At 39.3% G+C, this 15000-nt stretch overlaps 1 protein-coding gene across 2 annotated transcripts in view; it reads left to right on the forward strand.

Moving 5' to 3' along the window:
- Window positions 1-15000, forward strand: part of LOC144977462 (uncharacterized) — a 24672-nt gene that overhangs the window by 871 nt on the left and 8801 nt on the right. The window contains exons 2-6 of one of the 2 annotated variants that reach the window (XR_013646315.1): window positions 668-1355; window positions 2644-2859; window positions 5760-5893; window positions 7596-7941; window positions 9220-11577. Coding sequence is in view for 1 of the 2 variants with exons in the window: in XM_078922709.1 (XP_078778835.1) it covers window positions 1200-1355; window positions 2644-2859; window positions 5760-5893; window positions 7596-7941; window positions 9220-10500 (2133 nt within the window). In the remaining variant the exon portion in view is untranslated. Of the gene's footprint in view, window positions 1-667; window positions 1356-2643; window positions 2860-5759; window positions 5894-7595; window positions 7942-9219; window positions 11918-15000 lie in introns of those variants that run through there. The other variant, XM_078922709.1, reaches the window with a different exon arrangement.

Raw genomic sequence — 15000 nt, forward strand, 5'->3', positions numbered from 1 at the left:
AGTTGAGAATCAATGACGACAATGTATACATATAGATAGTATGCGCTTGGCCAAGAAGCTCATAACATTGCTATCCGGAAGTATAACGGACCAACACAAAACTGTGTGTATCCATGAACGTTTATAGTCGGGTTAATACAGTTCAGTGAGCATTACTCATAAACGCGGATGGCAAAAAACAATAACAAAAACCTGAGTGACGTCATCTTCGAACTATCTATATGTGGACGTGTTCGATATGATAATATCAAGGAACAAAATGTCTGCATTAAATAAAATATTTAAAAAAGGAAATTCCCTTTATTTATCCCCAAGAGGAAAATTGTCTTTAGGGTCTATTCCAAGGGATGACTGGAATAACCCAAACACAGCCGCATTGCAGCGCCGCAAAGTGAGCTAGGGCGAGGTGACTTGCTCAAGGGCCACACAACGAGGCGGGTAGTCAAACTCGGTACCTTTTGGGTACAAAGTAAAGACCGTACCGCTTAATCATAAGATTAAGATATTACACATTATACGGGGATCAATACATCAAAATGATTTTGGATGTCCGAGTTGTAAGAATTATATCTTAATTATTTCTCAACTATAAAATTATTTCTTAGATTAACGAATTGATCAGTCCGTATGGATTGTTATCTACATAATATCCTGTAATTTACCTTAGTCAAAATTGAGATTGACAAAATTGAAGTAAGATTTAAAACTTGTGTAAAATTCTTTGGATTTAAATGATAAAAGTGACATGTCAAAAACAATTTAGTTTTCGTGAAACTCTTCAATTTGGAAAACAACAAAACAAACTGACGCGAGTTCAATGATTTTCAGTGTTGAGTTCGATGATTTATTACTTTGATCAAAATCCGTTTTAGAGACTCTTTTAATGTTTCAAAAGACTCCTTTGGAAAATTACACGAACGAAATGTAAGATTGTTTTTCTAGACAATCTGAGAAATTGGACACTTTGAATGTTTCAAAAGACTCCTTTGGAAAATTACACGAACGAAATGTAAGATTGTTTTTCTAGACAATCTGAGAAAGTAGGCACTTTGAATGTTTCAAAAGACTCCTTTGGAAAATTACACGAACGGAATGTAAGATTGTTTTTCTAGATATTCTGAGAAAAGACACAATAATCTTATTGAATTGGATTCAGATTAATGAATTGACGGTTGGTTGTGAATTATCTCCCCCTGATAATGGCCATCACGAAGGAAGCGGAGTTGGCGTGTGTGTATCTGAACACGACACAGCAACAACTTGCATGTCTGAACGGAGTCAAAGCACGTCTGTATATGCCTGTCACCGTCTTCTTGGGCCTGCTGGTTGTAGTTGGATCCTTGGGGAATATCACGGTAAGTCGAATTCCATTCCACCATACAATGATAATAATATAATATGATAATATGATAATATTTTCATTCAGGATCAATAAAGTATATCTTATCTTATCTTTTATCCTTTTTAAAAAATTCTCGCAACCTGAATGTCGTAATATTCATTGACTTTTCACTATCTTTTTTTTTTTTTTTAAAGAATTTAAATACTCCTTTTTAATGGGAGCGATCTATATTCATGTTTTCGTCCAACCAAGTCATCAATCACATGATTTGTTGCTGTCCAACGATTGGATATTTCTTTAGAAATGTAAACACGCTGCTTTGTTTATGAAAGTTGTAAGCATACCCATGTATCAAGCTGAACAAAATGACCAATCGTGATGTTAGATATTTCAAAAACTGTGAACACTTTTCATAATGTGGGTCACTTTGAGCACATATGTGACCCATCGTGTCAAAGCGGTATTATGTCGGGATCCACTTGGTCAGGGAAATAGAATTCTTTGCCACAAATATCAAACTTGTGTTTCATTTCTGTACGTTATGCTGGAATATAAATACTATTTCTTGCTTTACAAAAACTTTTAAGGTCCAATTTCTCATCATTCTATCTCTAAATTCACTTTTTGGGGTCTGACTCATCCCGACATAATACCGTTTTGAGACGGAGGGTCACATATTCCAATGTGACCAATGACCTCGAGCACATGGAAATGTAATATAGATTATGCCTATTATGATTTTTGATGGGCCCATAACATACCAAAATGGCAGCCTGGTACATGTGAGTGTTACCGTAGCCATCGTTAACTTATAGCCTGACACTGACCAAAAAATGACGTCAAAATGCCAGTCTTTGGCCACAAAAGAAAACAAATCGTGAGTTGTATTCAATAGTTCAACCAACTTGTTTCCATGAGCACTACTAACGACAACTCACTTGGGGGTGCAAAAACCAAATAATGACGTCAAAATGCCAGTCTTTTTGGGTTTCAGTGTCAGGCTATAGATAGTATGCAGATGACGTCACTCAGGCCTTTGTTATTGTTTTTGCCATCCGCATTTGTGAGTTGTTCTCACTAAACTGTATTAACCGGACTATAAAAGTTCATGGTTACACAGAGTTTGTGTGTTGGTCCGTTATACTTCCGGATGGCAATGTTGTGAACTCCTTGGCCAAGCGCATTCTATCTATAACTTAACGATGGCTACGGTGATACAGACAAAAATGGTTTGTTAAAGTGGTTTGAACATATTTACATCTAATCTCTAGATCTATTTTTTTCATTAAATGAAATTTCAGGTGTGCCTTGTGTACTGTCGACGTAAGATCCGGGTGTCTTCCCACTACTTCATTCTATCTCTAGCCGTCCTTGACCTTATAACCTGCGTCATCGGAATGCCCACGGAGATGGCTGACCTCATCCTACCTTTGACCTTTGACTCCCCGATTGCGTGTAAAGTCTTGAGGTTCCTCCATTCGAGCACCATCATTGCAAGCAGCACTATTCTTATAGAGGTACAGATACAGATAATACATAGATATATTATTATACGATTGTTTCATATCGTTGTATTTATTAAACAAGTTATTTTTATCGTGCCCAATAACACAACGAGCTTGCGAGTATGTGTCATTGCACGATAAAAATATAACGAGTTTAATAAATACAAAGAATTGAAAGAATACGTTTATTGCGCCCCTCCAACTGAGATTATTAGATATTTTGTAACCAAATGGTATATCTAGTATAAGTACTTCTATTCACCATCATTTTTATCTTTCTCCTTCTGCTTGAATGAAAATTTGACCAAAAAACAAAGATGTTGGATTTGTATTCATAGGCACTAAAATATTATTTTTAATCGCCAATCAGCTGTCTTTTTCAACTTATTTCACACCAATGATATGTGCGAAAATATTCTGCAATCGTTGAATAGATAGATACATTTTTTATTCAACGTGTTCAAAGCATTATTCAACGATTATATAGATACGTATTTACTAAGAAATGATAGGGTTATCCAATGAGAGGGGTGAAATAATATAGATAATAGACATAATATAACTGAATATTATAAATATAAATGAGACAATTTGCTAAATTCCATAGCCTCTCGTCGTATTGGAACAAATTTGAACGATTTTAAGTGTCGACGGTGATTGTGAGGGGACGGGTTATAGGGAATGAGATTAGCGGAAGAGTAGCGTCCCTTGATTGGAAGTCACGAGCGGAAAGTTATTAGAGAGAGAACGTCATGTTGGTTGTGCGGCATGAGACACTTCACCGAAATGAGGACGAGAGAGACGCATGCGCAAAACCATTTTGACGTTCTCTCTGTAAGGTGACGTCCAATCGATGGACGCTACTCATCCGCTAATCTCATTCCCTATAAGGATAGCAGAACTCTTGCTCCATCGTTGTGTCCTTGGGTAAGGCACTTTACACTCTGTCAACATTACACCTCTCATCAACTTGTATAAAATGGAAATGTCAAGGAACCAAATGCAGACCTGCCTAGTAGGTACTACGAAACATTCGTAGAAATACGAATTTTAGGATCCAGCTATTACAGAGCTGCATGGGTCTCTTTGACCAGTAAATCTTGTTGAGAAGGAACTTTTAGCTTCTTAGAACCTATGTTCAGGATATTGGAGCATTTTTGATCATGCTGAGAGCAAATTGTTTATTTCTAAAGCTATTTAAAGTGGGTTTTTTCTTTTCACTCGGAAACTACGAATATTTTGAAATTTCAAATAGGCAGCTCTGCAAATGAAGTGTTATAATGCACACCAAGAATGCTGAATCCATGAAATGCGCTATATATATATATATATATATATATATATATATATATATATATATATATATATATTGGCGTTAATATTAATTTACTTATCGAATAAAATTTGACAGAGTTCGACGTAAATAAATACGAAATTGGAGATCGATCTTGATTGTAATGTATTTACTTTTCAACTGTTTTTATCTTTCGGAGTGGCTATTCGTCAGTACTGACCCCCAGGCGCTGGCACATGCTGGTCAGTACTGAGGAACAGGCACCAGCGCCTGGGGGCAGTACTGACTAATAGGTGCTGACCTGGTCACGGGTGTTGGCGCCTGTACTGACGGTACCAAAATTATGGAAAAATGCCATTTTTTGAAATAACTTGCTCTCATCATCATCATCTAGTCAGCTGATCCTGCGTAGGACGTTGCTTCCCGAACTTTCTTGCGAAACAGATTACGGTTTTCCGCCAGTTTACTTGCTTGAGTTGTTGTCATTCCCAGCCATTCACATATAATATCTTGTTCCCAGCTTCTTGTTGGTCTACCTCTTCCTCTCTTGCCGTCTACCCTTGTCTGCAGAATGTGCTTTTCTAATGATTCGTGGCGAGTCGTGTGGCCAAAATAGTTCAGTTTCAATTTCTTTACAGTTTGAAGAAGAAACTTGCTCTACGACAAATAAATCCGCATTTCCTGTCCCAATCTTTGGCTGAGAAAGGCATTTGAGCTCGAATCGTTCTTTGTTCAGCATATTATTCTGTTTTAAAGATAATGTATTTATTTTTGTCCTCTACCTCCAAGTTGCGGCTATGTGGTCTAGTAGTATGACACTCACTTTCGGATCGGAAGGTCCCGGCTTCGAGCCTCGCTCGGCGCATACTTGAGTCCTTGTAAAAAGGCTCTTTACTCACATTCTCTCACCGTATTCAGGTGTAAAAATGAGTACCTGACCGTTAACAGCATTGTCTCTGTCCGAAAAAAAAATGTAATATCGCCTAACAGGCGTCATATCCGTCCTACATGTTAAGTGTTGCTGTTGGCCAGGGAACCCTTGTAAAGCGCTTTGAGCACGTATAGTTGATATTGTGCTATATAGATAGCACGAAGATGACGTCATTCTGGTCTCTGTTATTGTTTTTTTTTTTTTTTGTTTTTGTTTTTTTGCCATCCACGTTCATCAGTAATTCTCACTTGACTGTTTTAACCAGACTATAAAAGTTTACGGTTACACTGAGTTTTGTGGGTCGGTCCGTTATACTTCCGGATGGCAATGATGTGAGCTTCTTAGCCAAGCGCATACTATCTATAAAAAGCTCAATCAATACTCTTCAACTGTCGTGACTTCACTTCCTCCGCAATGACGCAGGGTAACTTAGAAACTGGTTCTAAACTATCGGAACAATGGCGGACGCCCTTATGAAATACTTCTCCGACGAGCATAAAAGTGTATCCAGAGGAGAAAAACATTATAAATCTGGTCATGTTTTGAATTTTATACATTCTGATCACATGACATGTGAAAAAGTTCTAGCCAGCATGAAGAATAAAAAGTACCGATTTTCTTTGTTTAGAACTAAGCTGCTCGTTGCTTGGCGACGTGACATCAGACAATTGAATCCTATTTCCCCAGGTAGCCTTTGATCGGTATTTCCGTATTTGCCAACTGGGCCGTCAATTCACCGCCAACAAAGCCAGGCTACTCTGTCTTGGGGCGCTGCTGTTTGGAGTTATCTTCTCTTGGCCTTCGTGTGTTATATTTGGAAAGTAAGTAGGTTACATTTTTTAATTACAAAGAAATATTACAAACAGAAAAATATCGTCGTCGTCGTCGTCGTCGTCGTTATCATCATCATCATCATCATCATCATCATCATCATCATCATCATCATCATTATCATTATCATCAAGACGATAGAGAACATAAAGACAACGAAACAACAACAATAACAACAACACAACAAAAACGAAGACAACCAAAAGATCAAAAATAACAAAAACAACAAAAACAACAACAACAACAACAACAACAACAACAACAATTTTAATTCATTTTTATTTTAGGAGATATAATTCATTCTTCTTATTAACAACAACAAACAAAAGACAGACAAACAAACAAACAAAAAACACTTGGTAATTTATATAGAGCAATATCTGTTAAACTTGCTCAAGGTGCTTTACAATGGAAATATATTTCACATTTGTTTTTAGTGAGCATCAGTTCATGTGACCCATAATCTCAAAAGGTTATTAAATCCAGGTGAGCATGCATAAGTAGTCCTTCAGAGCCTATTGGCCCATGGAGCCGGAGTTTATCCCGGTTTCTAAAGCGTGAAACGGACAATAGCAATTACTTGCTATCCTTTGGATAGGACGCTAGTCTCTCGCAAAGAACTTTCCGCCAAATCTAACAGACTCAGCTACCCATTCAGTGCTGGGTGGACAGGACAGGAATTGTGGCAATGCATGCCACCGGGTCCAAAGAAAAAAAATTCTGACCCTCGTTCGTCTGGTCCCTATGGCGTGTGAAGCTAGTGCTCTACCAACTGAGCTATTGGACCGGTGAGCATGTCATGGTCACAATTATCCTAAGACTAATATGCTTTACACGTAGCAAAGTATGGTTTGTCGCTTAAAGCCATAAAACGCCTTCGCACCATCTAAGATCCGCGCCTAGCATTCCCGAGAAAAGATAATCATAACAGAATGTCTGATTCACAGAATCCCATGTCGCAGACGTGCTCATTACACGTAAAGTAGCATTTGATCGTATTGTATTTTTCATTCTCACTTTGTCTGGCGCCTTTCATACAGATTTGTTCAGTTCTTTATCTTACACCAGTGCCTGCTCCTTAATTTCTTAACTCACTCAACCCTGACACCGACTATATCCGTAGTCTATCCTTTTACCCCATGCCTATTTATTACATTTTTCTGAGACAAATTTTAGGCGTATTTCAAAGCTAATGTTTGTAGTTTTTACATGTTAATGGTAGTTGAATAAAACAATATTTGTACATGCTCATTTTCAATACATTTTTTCCAATTTTGAAAAGTAGCAAAAATCTCTAGGATTGAGTGAGTTAATTTGTGCGGCTCTATGGTCTAGTGGTATGACACTCGCTTTCGGAATGGAAGGTCCTGGGTTCGAGCCTCACGCTCGGCGCATAGTTGAGTCCTTGGAAAAGGCTCTTTACTCACATTCTCTCACCGTACTCAGATGTAAAATGAGTACCTGGCCGTTAACAGCGTTGTCTTTGTCCGAAAAATTGTAATATCGCCTAAAAGGCGTCGTGTCCCGTCCTACATGTTAAATGTTGCTCTTGACCAGGGACCCCTTGTAAAACGCTTTGAGCACATTTAGTGGATATTGCGCTATATAAAGCTCAATTATAATGTTATAAAGCTCAATATAAAGCTCAATTAATTTGAAACGATTGTTTCCGTATTATTGTCATGTCTTCAGGAAAACCGTGTCCATCTACATCCATGGTCACGTGATAAAAGGCACAGACTGTTCCACCGACGACTCCATGAGGGGGTCCATCTACCCCACCATCTACTACCTCTTCCTCTTCTCCCTCTTCGGCATCACCCTGGTGTTCTTCAGCGTCCTTTATTCCAAAATTGGGCTGCGTATCGTCACCCAGAACAGGATGAGGGCGGGGGGTGTTGCTGGGAGCGGGCCCTGTGGTTACAGTGCGAGAAGGGGGGATGGAGGTGGTGGTGGTGGTGTTGGTGTCAACATCGGGCGTGATCTGGGGTCGCCTCAAGAAAAACTGGCACAGGTTCTCAGATCTGGAATGAGCAGGGTAGGTATGAGTTGGCATCTCAGTTGAATATCATATCAATATTGACATTAAAAACACAAACACAAAAAACAACAACAACAAAAAACCCAAACAAACAATAAAAAATAAACAAACAAACAAACAGAAAAAGCAAAACATGCTGTAATTCAAAAGGTAAAGAACTGAACGAGTGTGTATGAAATGTGCCAGACAAAGCAAGAAACAAAAATACAAGAAACAAAAACATCCCAAAAAATCAGTCTTCCTAGGCTGGGGATCGAACCTCAGACAAAGCAGGAAAGTAAAATACAAGAACCCCCCCCCCCCCCCCAAAAAAAAAAAAAAAAAAAAAAAAAAAATAAAACAAAAACAAACAAACAAAAAACAAAAACAAAAAAAAAACAAGAAAAACAACAACAAAAAAACCACACACACCCCAATCCCCCCCCCCCCTCCCAAAAAAAAAACAACAAAAAAACAAAACAATAACAAAAACAAGCAGCCTGCCTCGACTGGGGACCGAATATCATGAGGTCTGAGGTTCGATCTCCAGTGGAGACAGGCTGGTTGTTGAGATGGCACTTTTTCTTCTACTGTTCTCTCTGCTTCGTCTGGAACTGTATCATGAGGTCTGAGGTAGACTGAGTTTTTGGGATGTTTTTTATTTTTCTTGTATTTTTCTTTCTTGCTTTGTCTGACACCTTTCATACACACACTTGTTCTGATCTTTATATTTTGTCTGGCACTGTTTATTACAGACTTTTTCAGATCTTTATCAGGATACAATACCAAACCCCCATCACCGCCGCGGAATTTTTATTCTCTATTATCTTCTGGCACTTTCCTACTCACTTCATCTCTTGTTGTTATCAACATAAGTGCCTGCTCCACTCACCTTTCTGAATTAAAAATACCGGAGCATACTCAATGTCTCAATTGTGTCTATGTTATATGTTTGTGTTGAGAATATTGGCTATTAAGCTTAACTGCTGGCCAACTTACTTCGCGTCGGTTGTGTGTGTGGGACCCGCAATCTCCCAGTAGTCGGGAAAAGTGAGGGCTCTAATAATGACAAGGAGTTAGAGACGATCTTTTTTGGGATCGTGGATAGCTCCTACGGTAGAGTCACGCTCTCCCCGGCCAGGCGGAGTTGTTGTACCAGTAAGGTCGCGGGTTCAAATCCCATCACCGCCGCGAAATTTTTATTATCTATTGTCTTCTGGCACTTTCCTACTCACTTCATCTCTTGTTAATACCGTACATAATGAGACAGACCATAATATGTTTTTCCATTCCCAGGAGATGGAGGCACCAAGCTCAGATCTGTCCTCTGATCCAGGCAGTGGCGCCAGTCCCAGCAGTCCCAGCAGTCATAGAATTTCCGGTGCCTCAGGGTCATCCGGTACATCTGCTACTTCCGGTTTCTCGGGCTCATCTGGATTTTCCGGCACGTCGGGGTTTTCCGGTAGCTCAAGTTCATCCGGGTATTCGGGGGCATCGTGTCGTTCAACAACACCCTTGATCCACCAATCGTCATCACTCACTGCCTCCTCGTCCTCCTACATCAGGGAAAGCAAAATCGTCGTTCATGTCAGCGGTAATCTGATTGGCTGTAGCAGCAGTGGCGTTGCCAAAGAGAATACCCAAACCATGATTATAGCAAGTAAAACAACCACTGGGACTATTACTAACAGTAATGATAACAGCAGCGTTGACAACATTGCCCCCCTCGTTCAAAAATCTAGCGGCTATCTAGACAGAATCCAGGTCCCAACTACCATTCACGAAACATCTCGCGTTAAGATTTTGGCCAGCAATTTAAAACCTATCCAATGTTATAACTATAGAAATCGCAGCAACGAAATGATCCACTCTGGTGCTTCGGTTAGCGTTTTGAACGAGACGACGGAGAGTATTCTATCTCAAGACAATAATAGTGACAATAGAAATAATGAGTTTGATAGCAGGCAGCCTGATCACAGTGGTAGTAAGGCTAACGGTGGTATCATTCCAAAAGTAAATACTACTAAAGGTAAGAAAACTAAGAAATCAAAAGGACACGCTTTCAGTCCTAGGGGTTTGTCGTGTTGTTGTAGTTGTGACAGAAATGAACATCAGCCGAACATAAAATCTAGAATGGAGAAAAATGATGAGAAAAACTACGAATACTCTCCAAACGCAGTTGACTTTGACGATAACACACTTCCCCGGAAACGGAAGGGGAAGGGGCACGTACCGACGACACCAACGACACACAGAACGTGTAATCGGCAACTACGAGTAGGAAAGACAACCACGGTTTTGTTTGCTGTAACCCTGGCGTATATCCTGAGTTTTCTCCCTTACCTGACTGTGATGGTGATGCGTAGTATAATAAAAGACCTGGAAGAAAGCCTGAGTCCCATGGGAGAGCTTGCCTACAAACTCTGTGTCAAATCCTTCTTCATCAACAACGCCATCAACCCTATTATTTATTCTTTCCTCAATCACTCCTTTAGACAGGACGCTAGCCGGGTGTTGCGTCGGCTTTGTCGTAGGAAGTCAATGAATGCTAGAGCAAACCCAGCGGCTTCTATCTGACTGTCTTATAGTCCTGTCATTCTTAAAGCAATCGGTTTATGGAACGTGTGGGTTTTTGTCTGAAAATGAATTAATTAGTAGACAAAATCCAAAACAATTCGTAAATGATAGCGGCTATGTGGTCGTGTGGTATGACACTCGCTTTCGGATCAGAAGGTCCTGGGTTCGAGCCTCGCTCGGCGCATAGTTGAGTCCTTTAGTCATATTCTCTCACCGTATTCAGATGTAAAATGATTACCTGGTCGTTAACAACGTTGTCTTTTTCGGAAAATGTTTTTGTAATATCACCTAACAGGCGCCATGTCTCGTTCTATTTGTTACGTGTTGCTGTTGGTCAGAGACCCTTTGTAAAGCGCTTGAGCGCGTTTAGTGGATATTGCTCTATATAAAAGCTCATTTTTTTTCTGAATGAAATCGGCTCCTTTAAAGAGAGACAGTGACTTCTAGAACAATCCCAGAAACTTCTATCTGATTGTGTTGACGTTCTACTTATTCTAAACCTTCGAGGAATATACGGACAAAGACTTATGAAGCAGGAACTCGTGTTTTGAAGGGAACATTTATTGATGAAATCCAATGGCCTCAATCTGAATGTTTGAACGGTCTTAACTATCTAAAACTTCCAGGAAAAGAGGGCAGAAACATCTGCAGAACACATCTATGTAGCAAAGAATTGCTTATTGAGGACATTCTGCGATTAGGAATACGAACGGAACTCCAAAAGGCAAGAGTACAAGAAAAGCATTTTATTCCATCCCTCTCATTGGAAAACCCTAGAAGATCTATATTTTCTTAGTAAATCGTTGAATTAATAATACTTTGAACGCGTTGAGTAAAAACTTTATTCAACAATTGCAGAATATTTTCGAATATTTATTGGTGTGAAATTATCTAGGTGTAAAAGATATCTGATTGGTAATTATAAATAGTCTTTTGGTGCGCATGCATACAAATCCAACGTTTTTAGTTTCAGGTCAAATTGTAATTCAAGCAGGAGAAAGATACAAATTATGGTGAATAGAAATACTAATACCATACCATTTGGTTACAAAATATCTAATAATCTTACTTGGAGGGGTGGAATAAATGTATTCTTTCATTTCTATGTATTTATTAAACTCGTTATATTTTTATCGTGCAATAACACTTATTCGTTGTGTTATTGGGCACGATGAAAAGAACTCGTTTAATAAATACAAAGAGATGAAAGAATCGTATATTAATACACTTTGTATTTGTTGGATTGTTTCCTGCCAACTCACAGACTTGGCAACTACAAGTAAGAAAGACAAACCGGCTTTTATTTTTGTCGTGACGTTGGTATATTTCCTGAGTTTTCTCCCTTACCTCACCGTGATCCGTAGTGGAATTTTATGTAACATTAATAAACTATCCTTTTCTTGGGATGAATAAAAAATGATTTTACTCTAATTCTCTTTGTAGAAATTAACCAGTACATGCTGTAATCAGAAAAGACACGTATATATATATATATTATATATAAGACCTCGCCAGGTCTTCCTTCAGTCCCAGGTTTGAGAGGTTTTGCCAAGATGAAGGTCTTTTAACTTGATCGATATTTGAAGGATGAAGTTTCTGACCAAATATTTCAATACGTGTCTTTTTGTGCGGCTATGTTGTCTTGTGGTCTGACACTCGCTTTCGGGCCGAAAGGTCCTGGGTTCGAGTCTCGCTCGGCGCACAGTTGAGTCCTTGGAAAAGGCTCTTTACTCACAATCTCTCACCGTACTCAGGTGTAAAATGAGTACCTGGCCGTTAACAGCGTGTTGTCTCTGTTCGAAAAAAAAATTTGTAATATCGCCTAACAGGCGTCATGTTCCGTCCTAAATGTTAAATGTTGCTGCTAGTCAGGGACCCCTTGTAAAGCGGGTTGAGCTCATTTAGTGGATATTGCGCTATATAAAAGCTCAATTTTAATTTTTGGTTTTTTTTTCTCTCTAGAGGACGGCAATACGCTTCAACAGTCGTAACGTCAATTGCCTCGTAATGACGCGTGGTAACTTAGTAACTGACACTAAATCTAGGAACAATGGCGGACGCCCTTATGAAATATTTCTCAGACGAGCATAAAAGCGTATCCAGAGGTGAAAAAAACCCATTATAAATCTGATCACGTTTTGATTTTTACACATTCTGATCACAAGACACATGAAAAGTTCTAGCCAGCATGAAGAATAAAAAGTACCGATTTTCTTTGTTCAGAACCACGATGGTCGCCGTTGCTGACTATTGAATCCAATTAACTGGTCAAAATCAACCGGAAATCGAGAGTTGTCGGACCCTGATTTCTTTCGAGGCAATACTGAATCCGTTTATCACATCGATGGTTGAATCAACTTTTTTTTGGTGGAAAATATATTAAAAAAACTATTGTTTCAAACCGACGTACACATTTTTGCAGGTCTGATAACCAAAACACAACTTGATTTAACTCTCTCCTTAAATTACTAGCTATATTTAGAATTTCCCCCGAAAATTCACCCACCCAGCACAAAAATAGACTTTTCTTACTCAAACAAAAAAATAACATGTGAGCAGTTCTACAACACAGTGTTTAGTATTAATAGCTGTGATCAAAGCATTTCTTTACAAGAGAAATCAGAATGAGAAAAATGGTCGGTTGCATCGCAACGAATGTGACGATTTTCCTATGGTTGCTAAGGAGAGGGTTAATATTTTTGCAATAGATAATATTTTCGTTGGTTTGAGAGTATTTCCATTACAACAATGAGCCCATAACAATTTGGGTTACCAGACCTGCAAATATTATGTAAATGTCGCTGCAATCTGATATTATGAAGGGAATACTGGGCGATACTGGCTATGTGGTCTTGTGGTATGACACTCGCCTTCGGACCGGAAGGTTCAGTGTTGAGTCCCGCTCTAACTGGTGCCGTATTGAGTCCTTGGAAAAGCTCTATAACTCACATTTTCTCACTTTACTCATGTGTAAAATAGTACCTGACCGTTAACAGCATTATCTCTATCCGAAAAAAAACCCTGCAAAATATCGCCTAACAGGCGTCATCATGTTTCGTACTACTTTTGAAGTATTGTTGTTGGCTTGGGCTCGCTTATAAAACGCTTTGAACAAGTTTAGTGGATATTGCGCTATATAAATTCTCAAGTTTGTTTGTCTGTTTGTTTGTATGTTTAATGCTAAGAATTGAATCTTTAGTCAAAATACATGGAACTTGGGACTGACTTTATATGAACCGAAGGGTTTAGTTCAGAACCATGCCAAAGTCCAGTATGGCGGCTTCTGTCAGCAACTGGAGACAGTGATGATGTTAGTTATCTCACTCACTCACTCACTATCCAGCGTCGTCCTCATTGACGTTGGCTGCCCGCACTCTGTGATGACAAAAGTCTGCCCATTCACTTCTGTTGACGGTATCATATAGTTCCCTTCCATATGATTCATCTCTGTCCATTCTAGAATATTTTTATATAACTAGGCATAGGTCTTCCCCTTCTTCGTTTTCCCCTCCATTTCCCCCTGTATCACATCTTTCATCAGCGTACATGGATTTCGGCATATATGACGGAAAAACCCGAGTTTTCTCTTGAATACATTTAATAGCTCATCTATCTAGGAATGAAACACATAAGAGCTAGTTCTACACCGTAGCCAGGTCCAGTATGGCTGCTTCTGTAAGCAACTGACGACAGTGATGGTGTCAGATATCTAGGAATGAAACAATGAAGAGCTAGTTCTACAACGTACCCAGGAATGAAACATTGAAGGGCTTGTTCCATAGCTTACCCAGTTCCATTATGGCCTTCTGTAAGCAACCGACGACAGTGGTGGTGTCAGTTATCTAGGAATGAAACACTGAAGAGCTAGTTCTACAACGTACTCAGGAATGAAACATTGAAGGGCTTGTTCCATAGCTTACCCAGTTCCAGTATGGCCTTCTGTAAGCAACCGACGACAGTGGTGGTGTCAGTTATCTAGGAATGAAACACTGAAGAGCTAGTTCTACAACGTACTCAGGAATGAAACATTGAAGGGCTCGTTCCATAGCTTACCCAGGTCCAGTATGACTGCTTCTGTAAGCAACTGACGACAGTGATGGTGTCAGATATCTAGGAATGAAACACTGAAGAGCTAGTTCTACAACGTACCCAGGAATTAAACATTGAAGGGCTTGTTCCATAGATTACCCAGGTCCAATATGACTGCTTCTGTAAGCAACTGACGACAGTGATGGTGTCAGTTATCTAGGAATGAAACACTGAAGAGCTAGTTCTACAACGTACCCAGGAATTAAACATTGAAGGTTCCAGTATGGCTGCTTCTGTAAGCAACTGACGACAGTGATGGTGTCAGATATCTAGGAATGAAACACTGAAGAGCTAGTTCTATAACGTACCCAGGAATGAAACATTACAGGGCTTGTTCCATAGCTTACCCAGTTCCAGTATTGCTGCTTCTGTAAGCAACTGACGACAGTGATGGTGTCAGTTATCTAGGAA

This window comes from Berghia stephanieae, chromosome 7 (assembly GCF_034508935.2).
Source record: "Berghia stephanieae isolate SIO BIC M18660-M18661 chromosome 7, UCSD_Bste_1.3, whole genome shotgun sequence".
In the NCBI taxonomy this organism is placed as follows: Eukaryota; Metazoa; Mollusca; class Gastropoda; order Nudibranchia; family Aeolidiidae; genus Berghia; species Berghia stephanieae.